The sequence below is a fragment of the Scyliorhinus canicula genome, chromosome 3, assembly GCF_902713615.1.
Source record: "Scyliorhinus canicula chromosome 3, sScyCan1.1, whole genome shotgun sequence".
In the NCBI taxonomy this organism is placed as follows: Eukaryota; Metazoa; Chordata; class Chondrichthyes; order Carcharhiniformes; family Scyliorhinidae; genus Scyliorhinus; species Scyliorhinus canicula.
The window spans coordinates 60174412-60197272 of record NC_052148.1 but is presented as its reverse complement, the minus strand read 5'-3'; the positions used below and the strand labels follow the sequence as shown (position 1 = coordinate 60197272).

At 49.3% G+C, this 22861-nt stretch overlaps 1 protein-coding gene across 1 annotated transcript in view; it reads left to right on the top strand.

Moving 5' to 3' along the window:
• The window catches only part of LOC119962685 (A disintegrin and metalloproteinase with thrombospondin motifs 12-like), a 740693-nt gene that overhangs the window by 391695 nt on the left and 326137 nt on the right, over positions 1 to 22861 (top strand). The window contains exon 11 of the mRNA XM_038790610.1: positions 22228 to 22373. Coding sequence (XP_038646538.1) covers positions 22228 to 22373 — 146 coding nt within the window. The remainder of the gene's footprint in view (positions 1 to 22227; positions 22374 to 22861) is intronic.

The following is a 22861-nucleotide window of genomic DNA, read 5'->3' as shown; positions in this document are numbered from 1 at the left end:
TGCCCTGCCAGTTCCTGCCCTGCTACATGTTTGACCCCTCCTGGTTCAGCCTGACTGATCTGCAAGGGAGTCAGGGTCAAGGAGGCGTAGTCATAGTCATGGAGGGAGAGTCAGGTTCATGGAGGGGGAGGCAGAGTCATGGAGGATGGCAGAAAGGAAACTGGAGCTCAGGTCACAAAGAGATTAGCCATGATTTAATTGACGGGTGGAGAAGAATAGAGGAGCTGAGTAGCCTACTCCTCCTATTTCTTACGATGTTATAATCCTAGCCTCTTGCTGCCATGTGGTTACATAAGGGCACAAATAGGACTCCTCCCTCCCAAGCTTGAAAAATTCCCTTTATTGTTATCCCTCTCTTGAAGCTGTTGACCTATGTTGGGGTATAGAATCAGAGATACCAGCTCGCGTCTGCTTTCTCATTCAAGTAGCCATTTTTCACATGTGAAATTATATTAGACTGTGCGAGGGGGGAAATCAGAGCTATCTTCCACCAACATGCTCACTGTGGCAGAAAGACAATGATGGGGAGCAGCACAGCGGAGCTGACCTCCACCAACCTTTATCCTTGTGCATCCAAATTTTAATATTATTAAAAATAAATTAGAGTACCCAATTAATTTTTTCCAATTTGGGGCAATTTAGCGTGGCCAATCCACCTACCCTGCACATCTTTGGGTTGTGGGGGATAAACCTACACAAACACATGGAGAATGTGCAAACTCTACACAGACAGTGACCCAGAGCCGGGATCCAACCTGGGACCACGGAGCCGTGAGGCAGCGGTGCTAACCACTGCGCCACCGTGCTGCCCTTCCAAATTCTAGAATGAGATACTAAACTATAGGGCTGTGGTGAATGTAATATATGAATGTATATATACTAATTCACACTGTTATTGTAAGCGCAGTAGCGCCATCCTACCACTAGGGGGAGTAGCGCAGGGAGCACTTAGGAACTTGTACTGGGCTCCACCCTTGGTTCCGGCCACGACTCCTTCCCCTAGTGCAGCTGTATAAGTATCCGTGTCCAGAGTCAGCCTGGGTCACTACGAGTTCATCGACAGGTAACAGGCTGGCTCTGAAGTAAGTCGATTAGAGCCTAGATTCACATCGGAAACGCGTGTCTGGTGAATTGATGGTTCCATCAATTTAATCGACTTAAGAACAGTAAGATCGATTATGGAATCGGCCCTCAAGCCTGGACGCCTGGAACTCAACCCGCAGGATGCAGAGGCTAAAGAAATCTTCTCCCACTGGATCCGGTGCTTCAAGGCCTACCTGGCCGAAGCAAGCACAGCCGAAACTACAGAGAATCAGAAGCTGAGTCTAATGCACGCGAGGGTGAGCCATAGAATCTCCACGCAACTAAACTCGGCCAGTTCATATACTGTGGCGCTAGCAGTTCTCGAAAAAATGTATGTAAGGCCAATTAATTAAGTTTACGCTTGCCATGTGTTTACGACTCGCCGTCAGCGGCCTACAGAATCACTCGCCGAATTCCTAAGAGAACTTAACAATTTGTCCAATGACTGTAATTACCAAGTGGTTACCGCGGCTGAACACAGGGAATTGGCGGTACGCGATGTTTTTGTAGCGGGCCTCAGGTCTAACTATGTGCGCCAACGACTGCTGGAAAAGGGGGCCCAGGACTTAGAAACGACTGTGGAAGCTGTGACCACGATGGAGGTCTCCTTCCTCAGCCTTAAGTCGTTCCCCGCGGACCCCGCGACCCCATCATGGGCCCCCGACCAGCGACTCCCCCAGGCCTGTGCTACACGGCCGCCAAGCCACCATGCTGCCTCAGCCAGACACTATGCTGCCCCAGCAAGCCACTATGCTGCTCCAGCCTGCCATTTCTGCGGCCAGAACCAGCACCCGCGGCAGCACTGCCCGGCCCGCAATGCGACCTGCAGCAGCTGCGGGCGAAAAGGGCATTACGCAAGAGTGTGCCTCGCAAAAAGGGCCCCAGCTCCCAACTCCCCAGCGACTCGCAGTAACCGCTCCCCGCACTCTCAGCCCCGCGGGGCCCGAAACGCTGCAGCCTATGCGCCGACTCCGCCCCCTCCAGCCACGTGCGATTCATGGGGCCGCCATCTTGGAAAACCTCCACCACGCGGTCGGCCACGTGCAACTCATGGGGGCCACCATCTTGGACGCCATCTTCCTTGCCGCCCGCCACGTGCGATCCACGGGCCCGATCGGCATCTCCGCACTCGGACAACTCGCTGAGGAACCCGAACTAAACTATGAACTCAGAGGGCAGTCATCACGGGGCCACTCCAATACAGCTGATCGAGCTGCCGACTACTCGCAAAGCGCGGTCACTGTGGACCAATCACGACCAAAGAATCTACGAAACTCGATGGCAGAGGTCCATATCAACGGGTACAAAACGCCATGCCTCTTCGACTCCGGGAGCACAGAGAGCTTCATACATCCAGACCTACTAAGACGCTGTTCACTCCCCGTTTTCCCCGCGCAGCAAACTATCGCGCTCTCTTCAGGCTCCCACTCGGTCCAGATCCAGGGGCGCACCGCCGCGACACTCACAATCCGAGGCACTAGTTACTCGAAGTTTAAACTCTACGTGTTGCCCGAACTCTGCGCGCCACTCTTATTAGGCCTAGACTTCCAGTGTAACCTCAAGAGCCTCACCCTCAGCTTCGGAGGGCCCCTGCCCCCACTCACGATCTGCAGCCTCGCTACGCTGTGAATCCCTCCCCCTCCTCTCTTTGCCAATCTCACTAAGGACTGTAAACCCATAGCCACTCATAGCAGGCGATACAGCCTGCAGGATAGGGTATTTGTCAGAGCAGAGGTCCGAAGGCTACTCAGTGAGGGGGTTATAGAGGCCAGCAATAGTCCCTGGAGAGCTTAGGTGGTGGTCGTTAAGACCGGGGAAAAATTCCATATGGTGGTCGACTACAGTCAGACTATAAATAGATTTATGCTCCTCGACGCGTATCCCCTCCCCAGGATTGCAGACATGGTAAACCAGATCGCCCAGTACCAGCTCTTCTCCACGGTGGATCTGAAGTCTGTATACCACCAGCTCTCAATCCGCCAGGAGAACCGCCACTACACGGCATTCGAGGCCGATGGCCGCCTCTTCCATTTCCTCTGGGTCCCTTTCGGCGTCACTAATGGGGTCTCGGTGTTCCAACGAGCAATGGATCGAATGGTGGACCAGTACGGGCTGCGGGCCACGTTTCCGTACTTGGACAATGTCACCATCTGCAGCTATGACCAGCAGGACCACAACGCCAACCCCCACCGTTTTCTCCAGACGGCACAGAAACTGAACCTCATGTACAACAAGGAGAAATGCGTTTTCCGCACATCCAGACTAGCCATCCTTGGCTATGTCGTGGAAAACGGAGTCATGGGCCTAGACCCGGACCGTATGCGCCCCCTCTTAGAACTCTCCCTCCCCCATTGCCCCAGGGCCCTCAAACGGTGCTTGGGATTTTTTTCTTACTATGCCCAGTGGGTCCCTCAATATGCGGACAAAGCCCGCCCACTCTTTAGGACCACACAATTTCCCCTGTGAGCCGAGGCACGCCAGGCCTTCGACGGCATCAAGGAGGACATCGCCAAAGCGGCCATGCAGGCGGTGGATGAATCCACTCCATTTCAGGTAGAGAGCGACGCCTCAGAGGTAGCTCTTGCAGCCACGTTAAATCAGGCAGGGAGACCAGTCGCATTTTTCTCCCGTACCCTCTCCGCATCAGAACTCTGACACTCCTCAGTCGAGAAAGAAGCACAAGCCATTGTGGAGGCTATCCGTCACTGGAGGCACTACCTCGCAGGTAGGAGGTTCACCCTCATCACCGACCAAAGATCGGTTGCCTTCATGTTCGACAACTCGCAAAGGGGCAAAATAAAAAATGATAAAATTCTGAGGTGGAGGAGCGAACTCTTCACCTACAATTACGATATCAAATATCGACCCGGGAAGCTCAACGAGCCTCCGGATGCCCTATCCCGCTGGACATGCACCAGCGCGCAGATTGACCGATTAAAAAGTATCCACAATTACCTCTGCCACCGGGGGTCACCCGACCTTTCTCCAACGAGGAGGTAAAAGCGGTCACCAGGGACTGCCCGATCTGTGCGGAGTGCAAACCGCACTTCTATAGACCAGACAGGGCCCACCTGGTCAAGGCGTCTAGGCCCTTTGAACGCCTTGCGATTGATTTCAAAGGGCCACTCCCCTCAACTAACAAGAACATTTACTTCTTAAACATCGTAGACGAGTTCTCCCGCTTTCCATTCGCTATCCTGTGCCCCGACATGACCTCCCACACAGTCATTAGGGCCCTGCACAGCATCTTCACCCTGTTTGGTTTCCCCAGCTACGTACACAGCGACCCCGGTGCTCCGCAGGTCTCAGCGGACAATCCGACCGCCGGACAGACTGACGTTATAAACTAGACCACCACCCCCGCCGGACTTGATTTTTTTGCAGGGGGTGAATGTGGTGAATGTAATATATGAATGTATATATACTAATTCACACTGTTATTGTAAGCGCAGTAGCGCCATCCTACCACTAGGGGGAGTCGCGCTGGGAGCACTTAGGAACTTGTACTGGGCTCCACCCTTTGTTCCGGCCACGACTCCTCCCCCTAGTGCAGCTGTATAAATATCCGTGTCCAGAGTCAGCCTGGGTCACTACGAGTTTATCGACAGGTAACAGGCTGGCTCTGAAGTAAGTCGATTAAAGCCTAGATTCACATCGGAAACGCGTGTCTGGTGAATCGATGGTTCCATCAAGGGCTGTGGCAATAAAGTAGGGGAATGGGAATGAAAGGACTGCTCTACAGAGGGTAGACAAGAACTCGATGGATCAAATGGTCACCTTCTGTGCTGTAATGATTCTATGGGCCTGGAAGAACTTCCAATGCTCTCCTTTCACTAGCAAGATAGCCAGGGTCCAGAACACGCTGTCGTGAAGAATCAGACTAATAATCCTCCATTTTCTTCATGTAGTTCCAAAAGTGATTATCACAGCCAATACAATGGGAGTTATTTTTATGAGTCTATGTCGTTAACCATGCATGATGGGAAATTATAGGTGCACTTCCTGTGATTTCTCTTCCATGCAACTATTTATGAGCGAATGGAGGAAGCAAGGTTCTCTACTAGTAGAGTGAGCCTGAAAAATTACCCCTTACGTGTCTACACTGTAGTTTAGTTGCCTTGGCTGCACTTCAAATGTTAGAACTCAGAGGATATTTCAATTTATTTTTGGAAAGGTGCCATTTTACTTGAGAAAACATTCATGCAAGCTCTGCCGTATCATTTATGTAAGCTTCTAAATTAAAGCCTGACAGCTCCTGACTTCAGTGTTAAATACTTCAAGGTGTTGGATGCAATGAAAAATAAGACCCAGGTTTCGCTGCTGACTGCTTTAAAACAGCACCAGTTGCCATATAGCCTTTCAATCCTTTTAACAGCTCCAGTAATATTTCTGCAACAAATTCAACAATAAAGTGACACATAACACTTTTACACACCGTTACATTTCTCTCGTCGTGTCTTTAAATCTTTAAATATTTCTAAATAAACATAACTTTGGATGTGATATGCATGAAGCTATGTGGAGGTCACCCCTCCAACTGACAGGCTGATGTGCTGTGCATGACCTATGAATAAGTCATTAGTTTTCAGTTGAAAAAGCAGCATGAAAGAGTAAAATTCAACATACAAGAAGAAAACAACTGCCCCCCTCCCACCCTTATTCTTATTCCCTCCTTTGTTTTAAGTATTGACCTATGCTCAGGTAGAGTCCCAATGGTTCTTCCTCAGCTGGACATGTATGATTGGAGAATGGAGGGCTGTGAACTCAGCTACCCTAACCTATCACTCACAAGCATGCACCTGATAGCAGAGCTGCCTCAGCTGAAGGGGCTGGTGGAACACCCACTGTATTCAGAAAAATATCCACAAAATGAGAACTGTCAATTGCCATAAGGCAGAACAAAGACTTTCCAGTCATATTCAGATGGAATTGTGAGATTATTTAATTCATATTAATTATTGATGATAGCGCTGGTCACCCTCCCCACCTGCTGCCTGTTCACCCAGAAGAGTGAATTTTAAATTTGCAATATTAAAATTAAATGATTTTTTTTCAGACGTTTTGTTTTACTCATGCATGAAATCTGGGTGTCACTGGCAAGGTCAGCATATATTGCACAACTCCAAATGCTTCCTTCCTCTCTTGTTGAAGGTGGTCATTACCTGCCACTTACGTGGCATGAATGTTGTTGTAAAGATGATTTGATGTTTTACATAGAGGCCTGGAGGCTCATATGATTAAACGTAAACCGTTTACATATATGCTTAAACGTGTTCATTTCAAAAGTATGGCTGCGCAGGGGCTGTTGCCTCCAAGCCAAATCCTCATACTCCACAGACAGTCTACTATCACGAGACTCTCTATATCAGATCATGGGTGGCACTGTTCTCCAACACCACATTAACCCACACTCTGCTGAACCCATATCCCTCAAGTCCTTACCCAAATATATTTAGAATTTCATAGAATTTACAGTGCAGAAGGAGGCTATTCAGCCCATCGTGTCTGCACTGGCTCTTGGAAAGAGCACCCTCCCCAAGCCCACACCCCCACCCTCCCTGTAACCCCCACCTAACCTTTTTGAACACTAAGGGCAATTTAGCGTCGCCAATCCACCTAACCTGCACGTCTTTGAACTGTGGGAGGAAACCGGAGCACCTGGATAAAACCCACACGGACACGGTGAGAACGTGCAGACTCCGCACAGACAGTAACCCAAGCAGGGAATCGAACCTGGGACCCTGGAGCTGTGAAGCAACTGTGCTATCCACTATGCTGCCTTTACAATACAATCTTTGTTTTACTTGTGATCTTTAATGACCAGGAAGCCAGTGATAGGAATAACAAAGGATTTATTTAACTTCATATAAAGTTTAGCCACAGCAGTAACTGTTTACACTTCACAATCCTAGTTGGGACGACCAACATGCTGGTCCCTGCTCGGGCCGGCATTTATGCTCAATCTTACGAGCCCCAACTGAGTATCCACTACCGGTGAAGCTTCTATTCCACGAGCCCCATGGGGAGATGAATGACGGTTTCCCCGTGGGCCACGTGGGGGCTATACACACACCCCATCTGGCCTCCAATCCGAATGTTCTCCCTCTGCAACCATCTGAGGAGGCCTTCTTCACCACTTCACAGGGGTCTGTGCTTCTACCTGCATTGTGTCTGGGTCTGCTTCGGGTGACGTGTAATGATTGGTAGACAACCTTTTTTGTGACGATCTCCAGAGGGCTATAGCCGAGATCTCGGCCCCTGGACATGGTATTGCCTGTCTGTGCAGATGCCTCGGTGTCCATTTCTGAACCACAGTCATCTTCGTCCCTGGCTAAGGACCAGTTCCAGGCCTGGTGGATATTGTCGTCTCTGGTAGGACGTCCCCTTGACTGGGCTCTCGCTTCTTCGGGTGGTCCACATCTTTACGGAGGGTCTTCCCTTGGACCTTAACCCTGTATGAGATGGGCTTTTTTTTCTCCAGTGTGACCCCTGGGAGCCAGAGTGCACCATCTCTGAAATTGGGGGCAGAAACCTTGGCTCCCAGTTGGAAATTTCACCCTGGCGTCCTGTGATCAGGATACCATTGCTGCGAGTCGTGCTGCAGCTCTACTTTCCTGTCTAGGGAAGGTCAGGGTTAATGTGGTTCTGAGGCATCGGCCCATCAGCAGCTCCTCTGGTACCACCCCTGTTGTAACGTGCTGCTTAGTCCTGTAGATAAAAAGGTACCTTGCCACTCGCATCCAAAGAGCCCGTGATCTGCTTCCGTATGTCTCTCTTAAATGTCTGAACTCGCACTTTGACCAGGTCAATAGAAGATGGGTGGGACGGGTGGTTCAGATGTGTCTGATGCCATTCATGAGTGCGCGCGTAGAAAATTCTTTACTTGCAAACGGTATTCCGTTGTCAGTGACGTGAAGTTCAGGGATTCTGTGAATGCTGAATGAACACCTTAATTTCTCGATAATGGCCCTTGATGTGATAGAGGCCATCTTATAGACCTCGAGCCGGTTGAAATGGATAAGAAACATGGACCTCATAAAGCTCTGGTGAAGCCACCGTGAAGTCTTCTCTGGAGATACCCTGGCCATTCCCAGGAGTGGAGGGAGGCTGGAAGTCGGGTTTTTTGGAGTTCCTGATATGCCGGGCAACTGAGCATGACTTGCTTGATGTCTCCATCGATCCCAGGCCGCCAAATGTAGCTTTGAGCCAGCATCTTTATTTTTGAAGCCACTGTGTAGGTTTTGCGGGATTAATTCTTGGCCCGGTGGAGGGATGACCACCCGAGCTCCCCACAGGAGGATGTCATTTTCGACACTCAGTTCCTGCTGCTTTTGGACATCAGGCTGCTGGGGGCTCCGCTGTAATCAGCCATACAACAACATGTGGTGGAGCTACACCAATTTGGGGTCCTTCTGCATTATGCACATATCTGTACAGCTGTCACCGGCAGAGTGCCAACAAGTTAAAAATCGCCACACTTCGTACGCCAATAGTGGAGACGGGGGACTCGCAGGCTGCGGGGGACGACTGAGGGCGTCAGTATGGGTGTAGCGCTAACAATTATACTCAAAGCCGAGAGACTAGTACAATAGAGGCTTTATTGTTGTACGATGTTGTCCCTCCATCTGCAACAGTAGACTAAGGGTCTGAGCAGCTTTCATACATTTATACATAAGCTCCCTGTGGGCGGAGCTAGCCGGCAGGGGCTTACCGGAGGAACCTGTATTACAAGTACAGGCATACATCCCCCTACTGCAGTACACATAACTACAGTGGTTATCTCACCACATTCACCCCCTGTAAAAATGAGTCCGGCGGGGGTGACATGTAACTCTAATACAAAGGATGCTATTTACAAGAGGCTCCAACAAGGAAAATCAAGAGTCCATCCGGTTAGCAGGTTACAGGTTGAGCCGAATCGGTGGTCGAACGTTCCGCTGTGATCGGCGTAGCTATGGTGGTGATGTCGGCACAGGCGGTGATGGCAACAATGGTGCAGGTGTTGGCGGTGTTGGTGCTGGCTGCTGGCGGGATGACTCGGAGAGCAAGCCGAAATCTTCCGTGTCCTCCAGGGTGGGCAGGGGGATGAGGGATGGACCTGATGGGGACGAATAGGGGGGCGCTGGGGTTGGCGCGGGAAGGGGTGTGGGCATGGGATCGGCACCTGAGGGAGCCAGGTCCCGGAGCGAGACTGTGTCCTGGCGGCCGTCGGGGAACTCCACGTAGGCATACTGAGGATTGGCGTGGAGAAGGCGTACTTTGTCCACCAGGGGTTCCGCCTTGTGGTTCCGTACATGCCTACGTAGAAGGACTGGGCCCGGAGTCGTGAGCCAAGTCGGGAGCGACACTCCGGATGTGGACTTCCTAGGGAAGAGAAAAACACGTTCATGGGGTGTACTGTTAGCTGCAGTGCACAGTAGCGACCGAATGGAATGGAGCACGTCAGGGAGGACCTGCTGCCAGCGAGCGGCTGGGAGGTTCCTGGACCGTAGGGCCAGCTGGACGGCCCTCCATACCGTCCCGTTCTCCTTCTCTACCTGCCCATTTCCCCGGGGGTTGTAGCTGGTCGTCCTGCTGGAGGCGATACCCCTGCTGAGCAGGAATTGACGCAGCTCATCGCTCATGAATGAGGATCCCCTGTCACTGTGGATATAGTCGGGGAAACCGAACAGGACGAAAATGGAATCCAGGGCCTTGATGACGGTGGCAGACGTCATATCTGGGCATGGGATGGCAAAGGGGAACCTAGAAAATTCATCGACCACACTAAGGATGTAGGTGTTGCGGTCGGTGGAGGGAAGGGGCCCTTTGAAGTCCACGCTGAGGCGTTCAAAGGGGCGGGATGCTTTCACCAGGCGCGCGCGATCTGGCCGGTAGAAGTGCGGCTTGCACTCCGCACAGATCTGGCAGTCTCTGGTGACTGTCCGTACTTCCTCGACGGAGTAGGGCAGATTGCGGGCTTTCATCAGATGGTACAACCGAGTGACCCCCGGGTGGCAAAGGCTGTCGTGCAAGGCACGGAGCTGGTTCACTTGTGCACTGGCACATGTACCTCGGGAGAGGGCGTCTGGGGGCTCGTTGAGCTTGCCGGGGCGATACAAAATCTCGTAGTTAAAGGTGGAGAGCTCGATTCTCCACCGCAAGATTTTGTCATTCTTGATCTTGCCCCGCTGCGTGTTGTTGAACATGAAGGCTACCGACCGTTGGTCAGTGAGGAGAGTGAATCTCCTGCCGGCCAGGTAATGCCTCCAGTGCCGCACCGCTTCAACGATTGCCTGGGCTTCCTTTTCGACAGAGGAATGTCGAATTTCGGAGGCGTGGAGGGTGCGTGAAAAGAATGCCACGGGTCTGCCGGCCTGATTCAGCGTGGCGGCAAGGGCGACATCTGAAGCGTCGCTCTCTACTTGGAAAGGGAGAGTCTCGTCTACGGCGTGCATACCCGTCCTGGCTATGTCAGATCGAATGCGGGCGAAGGCCTGTTGTGCCTCGGCCGAGAGGGGAAAATGTGTGGACTGGATAAGTGGCCGGGCCTTGTCTGCGTATTGCGGGACCCACTGGGCATAATAAGAGAAAAACCCACGGCAGCGTTTGAGGGCCTTGGGGCAGTGGGGGATTGGGAGCTCCATGAGGGGGCGCATGCGGTCGGGATCGGGCCCCAGTAGTCCGTTTTGGACTACGTAGCCAAGGATGGCTAAGCGGTCTGTGCGGAACACGCATTTCTCCTTGTTGTACGTGAGATTAAGGAGAGATGCGGTGTGGAGGAATTTATAAAGGTTGGCATCATGGTCCTGCTGGTCATGGCCGCAGATGGTGACATTGTCGAGGTACGGGAAGGTGGCCTGCAATCCGTACCGGTCAACCATTCGGTCCATTTCCCGCTGAAAGACCGAGACCCCATTCGTGACGCCGAAGGGAACCCTCAGAAATTGGTACAGACGACCGTCTGCCTCGAAGGCAGTGTAGGGACGGTCCAATTTACGGATGGGGAGCTGGTGGTAGGCGGATTTCAGGTCAATAGTAGAGAAGACCCGGTACTGTGCAATCTGATTGACCATATCAGAAATGCGGGGGAGGGGGTACGCGTCGAGCTGCGTGTACCGATTGATGGTCTGGCTGTAGTCCACGACCATCCTGTGCTTCTCCCCGGTCTTAACCACTACCACCTGGGTTCTCCAAGGGCTGTTGCTGGCCTCGATGATACCCTCCCGAAGCAGCCGCTGGACTTCAGACCTGATGAAGGCCTTGTCCTGGGTGCTGTACCGTCTGCTCCTGGTGGCGACGGGCTTGCAATCCACAGTCAGATTGGCAAAGAGGGAGGGAGGCTCGAACTTGAGGGTCACGAGGCCGCAAACGGTGAGGGGAGGTAGGGGTCCACCGAATTTGAGGGTGAGGCTCTGGAGATTGCACTGGAAATCCAGGCCTAGTAAGAGTGAAGTGCAGAGGTCGGGGAGAATGTACAGACGGAAACGGTCGAATTCCACGCCCTGTACAGTAAGTTTAACCAGGCAGAAACCCCGGATCGGGACAGAGTGGGAACCGGAGGCAAGGGAGATCTGCCGGTCGGCGGGATGGACCGCAAGGGAATAGCGCCTTACCGTGTCCGGGTGGACGAAGCTCTCGGTGCTCCCGGAGTCGATGAGGCAGGAGGTCACATGGCCGTTGACCAGCACCGACGTGGAAGAGGGTGCCAGGTTGCGAGGACGGGACTGGTCGAGCGTAACGGAGGCGAGCAGTGGTTGGTCGGCGGTTGAGTCAGATGAGTCCGACGAGGAGTGGTAGCGACCCGTGTCCCGTGATGGCGGCCCCTGGAGACGAGATGGCGGCATCCGCAGTACCTGTGGGTAAAATGGCGGCGTCCATGGAGCGTACGTTATGGGGTCGGAACAAAATGGCGGCGCCCATGGAACGCACATGGCTGTGGTGGATGAAGATGGCGGCGCCCATGGGGCGCACGTGGCGGGGGCGGCAAAAGATGGCGGCGCCCACTGATCGCACGTGGGGTCGGGGGAAGCGGACGGCGGGGCCCATTGAGGGAACGGCTGAGGCGTGGGGACCGGCGGCGCGATAGCGGCGACCGTCCGGGACTGACACACCACTGCGAAATGGCCTTTCTTGCCACAAGCTTTGCAGGTCGCTGTGCGGGCCGGGCAGCGTTGGCAAGGGTGCTTCTGTTGGCCGCAGAAGTAACAGTGGGGATTGAACGAGCCCCAGCTGAGTGGGTAGAATAATAATCTTTAATAGTGCCACGAATAGGCTTACATTACACTGCAATGAAGTTACTGTGAAAATTCCACGAACCCTATGAGGAGATAGTTATGGTTTCTTCATGGGCCTTGTCAGGGTTATTACCTGATCCCTTCCCCCTAACCAGCCCACCCCGCCCAAATCTCTAACTTCATAAATGTGGATGGTCTGGAGGCTTGACAGTTCTTCCCAATCTCCCCTTGTCACAATTGGAGAAATGGTAGCTTTAGTCGCTTTAGGTTAACTTTGCCAGGTTGGTGTTGAAATTGCACTGATTAGTGTTTCCGGTACTTGCTCATCTCCATTTGGTTCACTTTTTACGTTCCTTCAAGCTGTGTTTGTCAGCAACCCGTCTGCTTTTTTGGACACTGTGGGTTTGTCCTGTTCTTTCTGAGAGAATGTTCACTCCGGTCATTTCTAGAGTGGACTTGGATTTTCCTTTTCTGTGAGGTCTGGATGGTGATGTTTCAAAAATGCAACCTTCATTTCCACTTGTGTCATAAACTCCGTCATTTCATTTATAACAACTCAGTGGTTCTCATTAGGTTTGAGACATCCAGTGCTTTTTCTTCTTGTTCCTTGAGCTTCGGCATCTGATTTGCATTTTCTGAGTCTGTTTCTAGGACGGTGTATTGGCACAGTGGTTATCACTGCTGCCTCACTGTACCAGGAACCTGGGTTCGATTCTGACCTCAGGTAACTGTCTGGGAGGAGTTTGCACGTTCTCCCTGTGTCTCTGTGGGTTTCCTCCGGATGCACCAGTCTTCTCCCACAGTCCTAACATGTGCAAGCTAGACGGATTGGCCATGCTAAATTGCCCCTAAGTGTCCAAAGGTTAGGTGGGTTTATGTGGTTACGGGATTAGGCCAAGGGATTGAGCCTAGGTATGGTGCTCTTTTGCAGGGTTTGTGCAGACTCGATGGACCAAATGGCCTCCTTCTGCACTGTAGAGAATCTATGATTCTGTCTTTTCTTTCTTTGTCGGCAGTGGATCTTTGTACTTGGCCTTCACTTTAGATCCACTACTGGCCAGGTCCCTCTCCAGCAAAGTCTTAACTTGTTTCAGATTTGTGATTGTGCTACTTATGGCTTCATAATCTGTTAGCAGCCTTGAAAGTTTGACAGCTTTTCCTTTCACTTTTCCATTCAGCTGGTTCTTCAGTTCTTCAGTCTCTTTCTCATACCTCTTGGCTTCCACATTCACCTGAGGAAGGAGCAGTGCTCCGAAAGCTAGTGTTTGAAACAAACATGTTGGACTTTAACCTGGTGTTGTAAGACTTCCTACTGTCCTAGAATATTGTACAGTGCTGAGTCTGAGCCAACTGGTTCTTCAGTTCGTTCAAAGTGTGATATTAAATTAATTTTGCTTCTCACCATCATTTTCCAGAGGACCAAACTTTGAGTTGAGGGAAGAAGAATAGAATCCAAACTCTTTGGCCCATGCTCTTCATTGTGCTGACATGCTCTGTGACCATCTTGTATTTGCTTGAGCATTGTTCCCTTTGGCCTGGGGAGTTTTGGCTCCCTGACCTGAAGTCTTCTGTCTCCCTTATTATGGGGTATTTTGTTGTCCTCTTGGAGTTTAAAATATTGTCAAAGGCTTATAATATCTTATTAAATATAGTTGAGGATTCATCTATACCTTGGTTTACAATTATTTTATCTGAAAATACAGCAAACTAGTATAAGAATGTATTAACTTGTACTTCTGAGTTCTTACCTGAACTTGATGCACTCCTGTTATCTGAGAATTTCTACTCCAAGACTCCTAGTTTTGGGTCTGGTTTGGCCCTTGCCTAAGCCTCTACTGGTCTGGAAGATTTATTTTCTACCCATGACAGTTTTTCTTTTCTTGTAGTTACGACTTCAAATGTCATTGACCTTTTGATAAAGTCAGTGCAGAAAGCGTTCTTTTCAAGATGGTGCCACAGCAGTTTTTTTTCTCTGCACCGGAAGTGCTTCATTGGGTTCGGTGGGCTCCCACTAAGATCACTTTTTTTTAATGTATTGTTTCTTTGCTCACTCTTCTTGTGATTTGGCTCAGTCTGTTGACTCTGCTTTCACTCAGGTCTGGCTTTTCATCTTCATCGTGGATTATTCTTTTGCTGCCTTGCAACCTTTTTTTTTGAATTTTACTCAGCCTTTCCATTGCTCTGGGTTGGTCCCTTGACTCTGTCTTCTATTAGGCCTGGTATTGGAACTCCTTGTGCCCTGGCGGAGTCTTTCAACCTCCAGGCCTGTTGTTCTTTTTAATCTGCAGCTCTATGCAGTGCTCTTCCCAGTTACGGTAGCACAGTGGTTAGCACTGTTGCTTCACAACGCCAGGGCCCCGGGTTCGATTCCCGCTTGGGTCATTGACTGCTTTGGTCACTGTTATTGTGGAGTCTGCACGTTCTTCCTGTGTCTGCATGGGTTTCCTTCGGGCGCTCTGGTTTCCTCCCACAAGTCTCGAAAGATGTCCTTGTTAGGTGAATCGGACATTCTGAATTCTCCTTCTGCATACCCAGGCAGGTGCCGGAGTGTGGTGACTAGGCGATTTTCACAGTAACTTCATTGCAGTGTTAATTACAATAATAAAGATTATTATTATAGGAGGCAGCTTTGTAGATTCTCCAAACAAAGGACACAGATCAGCAAAGGTGCAGTTCTCCACCAACAATGACTTAATGGAGGCAGCGGCAGCCTCCTCCTGCCCAGCGAATAAGTTTTACTCCCCAGCCAAAAGCATTTATCAGCAGCGAAAGCAGCAGCAGCTCCTTGGGACTCCAGTGAGCGGCAGGGAACTTGCACGAGACAAATTCCTCAAAGTCTGCCATGGAACTCTTCACTTAGATGCTTTCCAACTGTGTATTCAATTTCCTTTCTGGTGATCGCCAACTATGTCTTCAATTTAGGCACACGTCTCTCAGGTCAGGATTCAGTTACTTTATTGCCTCATGCTTTGAGATTCTGCGTTTCTTCCTCAGCTTGCTGGGATATCAGGGTCTAACCTTCACTACCACCATGTTTTAATTTTGTTCGGTGCTTCAGAGAGGTCTGGAGGCTTTTATGTTTAAACATAAATAGTTTATTGGTAATCCTGAACTATGTGCTTTTCCAAAGTCCTGCTCATAGAGTCACGTAGAGTCAGCGGGCGATATCCACATTGAGCGCAATCTAGGAAGTGGCCTGCCATTGGCCGGAGCCGCGATCTTCTGGTCCCGCCAGTGTCAATGGGGTTTCCTATTGAATGTGCCTCTCGCCACCGGGAAATCCGTGGCAGGGGTGCGCCGTTGGCAGGAGCGGAAGCTCGCTATCACCTTCTCAAGGACAATTAGGGATGGGCAACAAATGCTGGCTTAGCCAACAAAGCCCACATCCTATTAAAATGAATTATTTAATAAGACCCTGCCGATGAGAACGGCTGGGAAGAGCCGACCATGGAGTTTTACAGCACAGAAAGAGTTTGTTCGGCCCATCATGTCTGTGCCGGTCATCAAACACCTACCTATTCTAATCCTATTTTCCAGCAGTTGGTCTGTAGCCCTGTATGCTTTGGCATTTCACGTCCTCATCTAATTGCTTTTTAAATGGTGTGAGGGTTCCTGCCTCTGCCACCCTTTCAGGCAGTGAGTTCCAGATTCCCACCATTCTCTGGGTGGAAAAGATTTTCCTCACATCGCATTTAAAGCTCCTGCTCCTTACCTTAAATCTATGCCCCCTGATTATTGACCGCCTACTGAAGGGAGAAGCTTCTTCCTATCTACCCTATCTATGTCCCTTAGAATTTTGTACAACTCAATGAGGTTCCCCCTCACCCTTCTCTGCTCAAAGGAAAACAACCCCAACCTATCCAGACTTTCTTCATAGCTGAACCATTCTAGCCCAGTGTTCTTCAAACTTTTTTTCCGGGGACCCATTATTACCAACCGGCCAACCTTCAGGACCCAACCCGGCCGACCTTCGCGACCCATGATTTTCTCTTACCTTGTTTGCTGCTGACAAAAATGGAGGAAATGGTTTTGGGTCCCTTTGGCCCTCGTACACGCTCCTCCATTGGAACCTGTTGGATGAAGGTGAATCCTTCTGGTGTCGGAAAGTATGGAGTCTCCATCTGTCCAAAGTTCTGAATTTTTTTCCTGTAAAATTTTATCAAATAAAAGCCCCCCCCTGAACTTGTATAAAATAAAGTAAAATGAGTAAAATAAATGAAAAAAATGAATAAAATCCCCCAAACTTGTTAAAAAATAAAATGAATAAAATAAATGAAAAAAATAAAAATTAAATGAATAAAATAAATAAATAAAAACCACTACAGAACTTGTAAAACAAAGAAATCTGCAACCATTTTTAAAAATAGTGGCCGCACTGCGCATGCGCATGTGCGCCGATCATCGTGCGCGCATGCGCAATGTGGCCAAATTTTTTTAAAAAATATGTTCGGGGCCGCTTGCAGCTGGCATTATGACAAGCCAGCTGCTGTGCGGGGATTTGCGCGATCAGGAGCGCCGCGGACAACGGCTCCGCGACCCTCCCAACACCCACCTGTGGGTCGCGCCCCCGACTTTGAAGAACACTGTTCCAGCCCATGCAACAGCTTGGTAAATCTCCTCTGCAGCCTTTCTACTGAAAAGTGCACCCTACGCCTCCACCCTAACCCTGTAACCCAGTAACCCCACCAAACCTTTTTGGGCACTAAGGGCAATTTAGCATGGCCAATCCACTTAACCTTCACATCTTTGGACTGTGGGAGGAAACCAGAGCACCTGGAGGAAACCCACCTGCACATCTTTGGACTGTGGGAGGAAACCAGAGCACCCGGAGGAAACCCACGCAGACAAGGGGAGAATGTGCAGACTCCGCACAGATAGTGACCCAAGCCGGGAATCGAACCTGGACCCTGGAGTTGTGATGCAACAGTGCTGCCCACTGTGCTACCGTGCCGCCCACACTCCACTCCACACACAATCTACTGTCGTCTGGCACTACATCGCAGCACGACCGGTATTGTTCCTCATGCCACATTAACCCAAAACTGTGCCATCCTGCAAATGTTACTTGCCACTTATCAACCCAACCCTGAATGTTGCCAGGCCTTGTCATATTTGGGTGTCTGCGTCATTATTTGAGGAGTTGCAAATGACCTTATTGTGGAGGGAAGGTCAGTGATGAAGCAGCCGAAGATGGTGGGGCCTAGGTCACTACTCTGAGGAACTCCTGCAGCAGTGTGTTGGGGCTGAGGTTATTGACCTCCAACAACTACACCCATCTACCTTTGTGCCAGGTATGACTCCAACCTGGGGTGAGTTTCTCCCCTAATTCCCAATGACTTCATTTTTACTGGTGCTGCCTAATGCCACCTGCAGTCACATTCTGCCTCGATGTCACTCTGAACTCCCTGTGGGGTGAAGTGAGAATGAGCTAAAGGTTACTGTCAAAGTAACAACTCCACATAACTTTCATCTTTCCTCAGCCCGCTCTTAGAAAGAAACTTAATACATCTGGATCCAAGTGAAGAATTTCTTCGTTCTTGGCCTTATGACGATTCTGAAATTCATTGTAGTGTAACGAAAATTCAGAGGCCAACGCTTTGATGTTGAAACATATCATGGAATTTGATTTAAAAGTAACACAAAATAAATGTGCCGACCCTTAGTTGGATAAGTCCAGAGAATCTCTTATCTCCCTTGGCTTGCTCCCTCTGAGTTTTCAGCTCACAGAAAGCGATAATGAAATTACCAAATATCTGAAACATATTAATGCAGTATTAACCCAAAAGTGCTACAATAACTAAAGTGTACTGGAAACATAGCTTAATTTTATTGCTTTTCCTCTGATCACTTTTGCATGTCTTTTTCCCTTTCAATATCTCTCATTTTTAATACAAAAGTATATATTTAACTTATTAACATATATACAGATCCAATATTTCTACCCTTACCCTAGAAATACTTTAAAACATCTACCTGGTTTTGTTATTTGCTTCTAGTTTCCAATTTACATTTGGAGCTTATTTTTATCATTGTTGGCCTTCAGAGTTCCAGCTCTTATCAAGTCAGCTCAACTTACCCCCTCATATTTGATCCTTCATTCCGCACCTTTGCCCAGTCATTCATCTTGCGAATCGATCCCTGATGGCTTTCTATCTCCCAATGGTTGGAATGAAAGATTCTCATCTTTGTTTACAAATCGTCTCCTTATTCTGTAATGCCTCCTGTAGCCCTACATGCTTTCAACTCTGACTTCCTTTGTATAGTTTCCAGCTGCTTGGAGGCACACTCTGGAACCTTTGCACTAATTCTTTGCAGGGATCAGTGTCAGGGTCTTACTGTTTGTGGTTCATATCAATGACTTTGACATGAATGCAGGAGAGTTGATCAGTAAGATCGCGGATGATACGATAATTGGTGGGGTGGTAAATAGTGAGGAGGATAGCCTGAGATTACAAGACGATATAGACGGGCTGGTCAGATGGGTTGCTCAGTGGCAAATGGAATGCAATCCAGATAAGTGTGAGCTGTTGCACTTTGACAAGACAAACAAGACCCTGGGAAGCACCGAGGACCAGAGGGATCATGGTGTGCATGTACACCGGTCCCTTAATGTAGCAGAGCAGGTGGATACAGTGGTTAATTGGCATATAGTATACTTGCCTTTATTAGCCAAGGCATAGAGTTTAAGAGCAGGGAGGTCATGCTGGAACTGTATAAAACATTAGTTAGGCCACAGCAAGAGTATTGTGTTCCATTCTGGAATCCAAATTATAAGAGGGATGTGACAGCACTGGAAAGGGTGCAGGGGAGATTTGCCAGGAAGTTGCCTGGGCTGGAGAGTTTTAGTTGTGAAGAGAGATTGGACACACCGGGGTTGTTTTCTTGGAGCAGAAGAGACTGAGGGGGGACATGCTTGAAATGTTTTAAATTATGAGGGGCATCGATGGAGTAGACAGGAAGAAAATGATCTTCTTGGTGGAGGGATTCATGACCAGGGAGAATAGATTTAAGATAAGGGAAGCAGGTTTAGAGGGGATGTGAGGAAAATATTTTTCACCCGAAGGGTGGAACTGGAACTCACTGCCTGAAAGGATGATGGAGGCAGAAACCCTCATAACATTTAAGAAGTATTGAGATGTGCACTGGCGATACTGAGGCATCCAAGGCCATGGGTCAAGTGCTGGAAAATGGGATTAGATTAGATGGTTGGTTTTGTCTTGTGCAGACACTATGGGCCGAAGGAAGTTTTCTGCACTGTAGAACACTATGATTCAATGATATAACACACACGGCTAGAGATGTGTTCCGAGACTCCTTGATTCTCGCAAGTTTGATTGCAAACTTGGTTGGGCACCCCCCCTCCCCCCAACACTGGACAATGCTCGCTCATCACTGCTTAGCACTGAAGGTCATTAAACATTTTCTGGCAGTGGGTACATGTGTACCGGATCAGGTCATGCCCACTGACCTCAGCTGCCAACTCTGCCCCGGCCTTCATGCTGACGTGTGGCGGTCTCCTGCTTCTATCCCTCGGTATGAGGATGGCCCTTCTGGCTGTCGCCACCTCCACCAGAGTACACATATACTCGTCCAGGAAATGAGGACTTGTTGCCCTAAATCTCTGGCTTTTAAAGCAGACCAAGCAGGCCAGCAGCACGGTTCGATTCCCGTACCAGCCTTCCCGGACAGGCGCCGGAATGTGGCGACTAGAGGCTTTTCACAGTAACTTCACTGAAGCCTACTCGTGACAATAAGCGATTTTCATTTCATTTAATTTTTCATTTTTTCATTTTTCATTTAATTTCATTTCATTTCATTTTTCATTTTTTCATTTTTCATTTAATTTAATTTAATTTCATTTCACCTGAAGTGTCTTTCTGCTGCAGCTGTCATGATGGAGAGCTCCCTCTGCCTCCCCTGTCTTCAGGGGCCTTTGGCAGCCATCTTTAAACTTCAATCAGGGTCACCCAGCGCCCACCAGCGCCCAATCTCACTGGCCCTTTCTAAACCTGTTTAATCTGGACATAATGGGTGGGTTTCACCGACCCCCCCGCCAGGCTGGAAAATCGCTGGGTGGTGGGGGGGGGGGCGGCGTGAATCCTGCCTCGACGCGGCTTCTGGATTTGGCGGGAGTGGGAATCGCGTTGCGCCAGTCGTGGGTCATTAGCAGTGGCCCTCCCCCGGCGATTCTCCACTCCTCGATGGGCCAAGTGGCTGCCCGTTTTCAGCCAGCCTTGCCGGCGTAAATCAAACAAGGTCCTTACCGGTGGGATCTGGCTTTGCGGGCAGCCTGTGGCGTCCTCGGGGGGGGGGGGGGGGGGGGGGGGGGGGGGGGGGGGGGCAGCCCCCATGGTGGCCTGGCCCATGATCGGGGCCACCGATCTGCGGGCGGGCCTGTGCTGTGGGGGCATTCTTTCCCTCTTTCTAAAGATGTGCAGGTTAGCTGGATTGGCCATGCTAAACTGTCCCTTCATGTGCAATGGTTTGGTGGAGTTGCAGAGATAGTGGGGGGGTATTGGGCCTAGGTAGGGTGCTCTTTCAGAGGGCCGGTGCAGACTTGATGGGCTGACTAGCTGCCTTCTGTCCTGTATGGATTGTTTGAATTAACCTATCTTCATCTCTTTGTAGCTTCCACGTATCCTCTTCACATCTTACTACCCTACCTATCTTTGTATCATCAGCAAATTTAGCAATCAAACCCTTATCCAAATAATTTACATAAATTGTAAAGAGTGGAGGCCCCAGCACTGATCCCTGTGACACACCACTCGTCACATTTTGTCAACCAGAAAAACATTCATTTATGCCAATTCTCGGTTTCCTGTTAGCTAACCAATCTATTATCCATGCCAATATGTTGCCCTCCATGCCATGAACTTTTATTTTCCGCAATAATTGTTGCTTCGACACTTTATCAATGCTTTCTGGAAATCTAAGTACAGTCCATCCATCGGTTCCCCTTTATCCACAGCATTTGTTACTTTTTCGAAGATCTCCAAATAATTTTTAAAAAATTAATTTACAGGATGTTGGCGTCGCTGGCTAGGCCAGCATTTATTGCCCATCCCTTGTTGCCCTTCAGTTGATAGTGTTGAGTTGCCTTCTTGAACTTCTGCAGTCCTTGAAGTATAGGTACACTCACTATGCTGTCAGGGAGGGAGTTCTCGAATGTTGCCCCAGTGACAGTGAAGGTACGGTGATATATTTCCAAGTCAGGCATGGCATGGAACACTGAATTGCATCCTACTTTACGAACACAGAGGGACTGCAAAAGTCGTGCATTTCAGCTCCAACGAGAGAACAGGGTCCCAAACAGAGTATCCTGGCCATAGGCTGGGATTTTCCATTGCGCATCCGCCCCGATACTGATGACATAGAGGACAGAGAATTTGGCACTCAGCCGAATATCCCATTCACTGCAACAGGACCGGAGTATTCCGCTTCCGTGAACAGATGGAAAATCCCGCCCATAGTCTCTCCAACCAAGAATCTATCCCAATGCATTTTGAGGTAGACTCGGTTTGAAGATGTCTCCCGCAGCTGACATGGAACATAACATCTTCATTTGAATTTCACATCAGCCTATCAATACTGTTGGCAAGTTTTGTCGGACATAAAATTATTTCAATTTGGAATCAGATCTTGAGTTTATGGGACTGGACAGTGTAGGGACAAATTGTTTATGATAGCGAGTCATTTTCCTGTTTTATATCTCTCCCAATTTTTATTTCCATTGGAGTCAAACAAATCGTTGTCATGTGTATCAAAATCTTCAACCCCCACAATGTCTGGACTTGATTTCTATCCTTTTTGAGAATTTTCTAGAATGTATTGTCAGTATCTAATTCCGTGCACTCTCCAGGTTCAATTAATTAGTCCAGTACAGTTATTTGTCTGTTGTAACAAGGCAAACCATTTTGTGTTTCAGTGGTGTTTCAATGGTGAGTGTGTAGCAGTTGGAAATCGTCCAGAAGCTGTGAATGGAGGATGGAACACCTGGAGTTCCTGGTCACATTGTACGCGCACATGTGGAGCAGGAGTTCAAGCAGCGGAGAGGCATTGCAGCAATCCAGTGTGAGTATGTGGCATAATTGGGGAACAAATGTATTAACATTGGATATTATTTAAAACGTTTCACTTGATCAGTTTCTGAGAATACAAATAAAGTTAAGATAGAAAAAAGTTTTGAGAAAAGGGGTGTTTGAGCCTATTTCTTGATCTGAAGTAGTTGGCCAAATGGGAGTGGCCCCTAGAAGCCGGAGGCCTGAGGTTCACCAAATATTGGGCCTCAGGCCTCATCAGCATGTTTCATTGAGCTTCAGGTACCATTTGGGTGACCAAAAGCAGCTTGCCAGCTTAATGAAGATGAATTTGCTTTGGATACCTTTCCTGTCCTGGCTGTCAGACAGGTGGTGGGTTTAGGCGAAGTGGGGGGGTGGGGGGGAGCAGTGTGGTGGTATTGGTCATGGACTTGCAGCAGTCATTCATGGACGGGATCTTGTAATAGCTGCAAATAAAAAAAAAATCAAATCAAGTTTTAATTTAATCAAGCTTAATCAGGC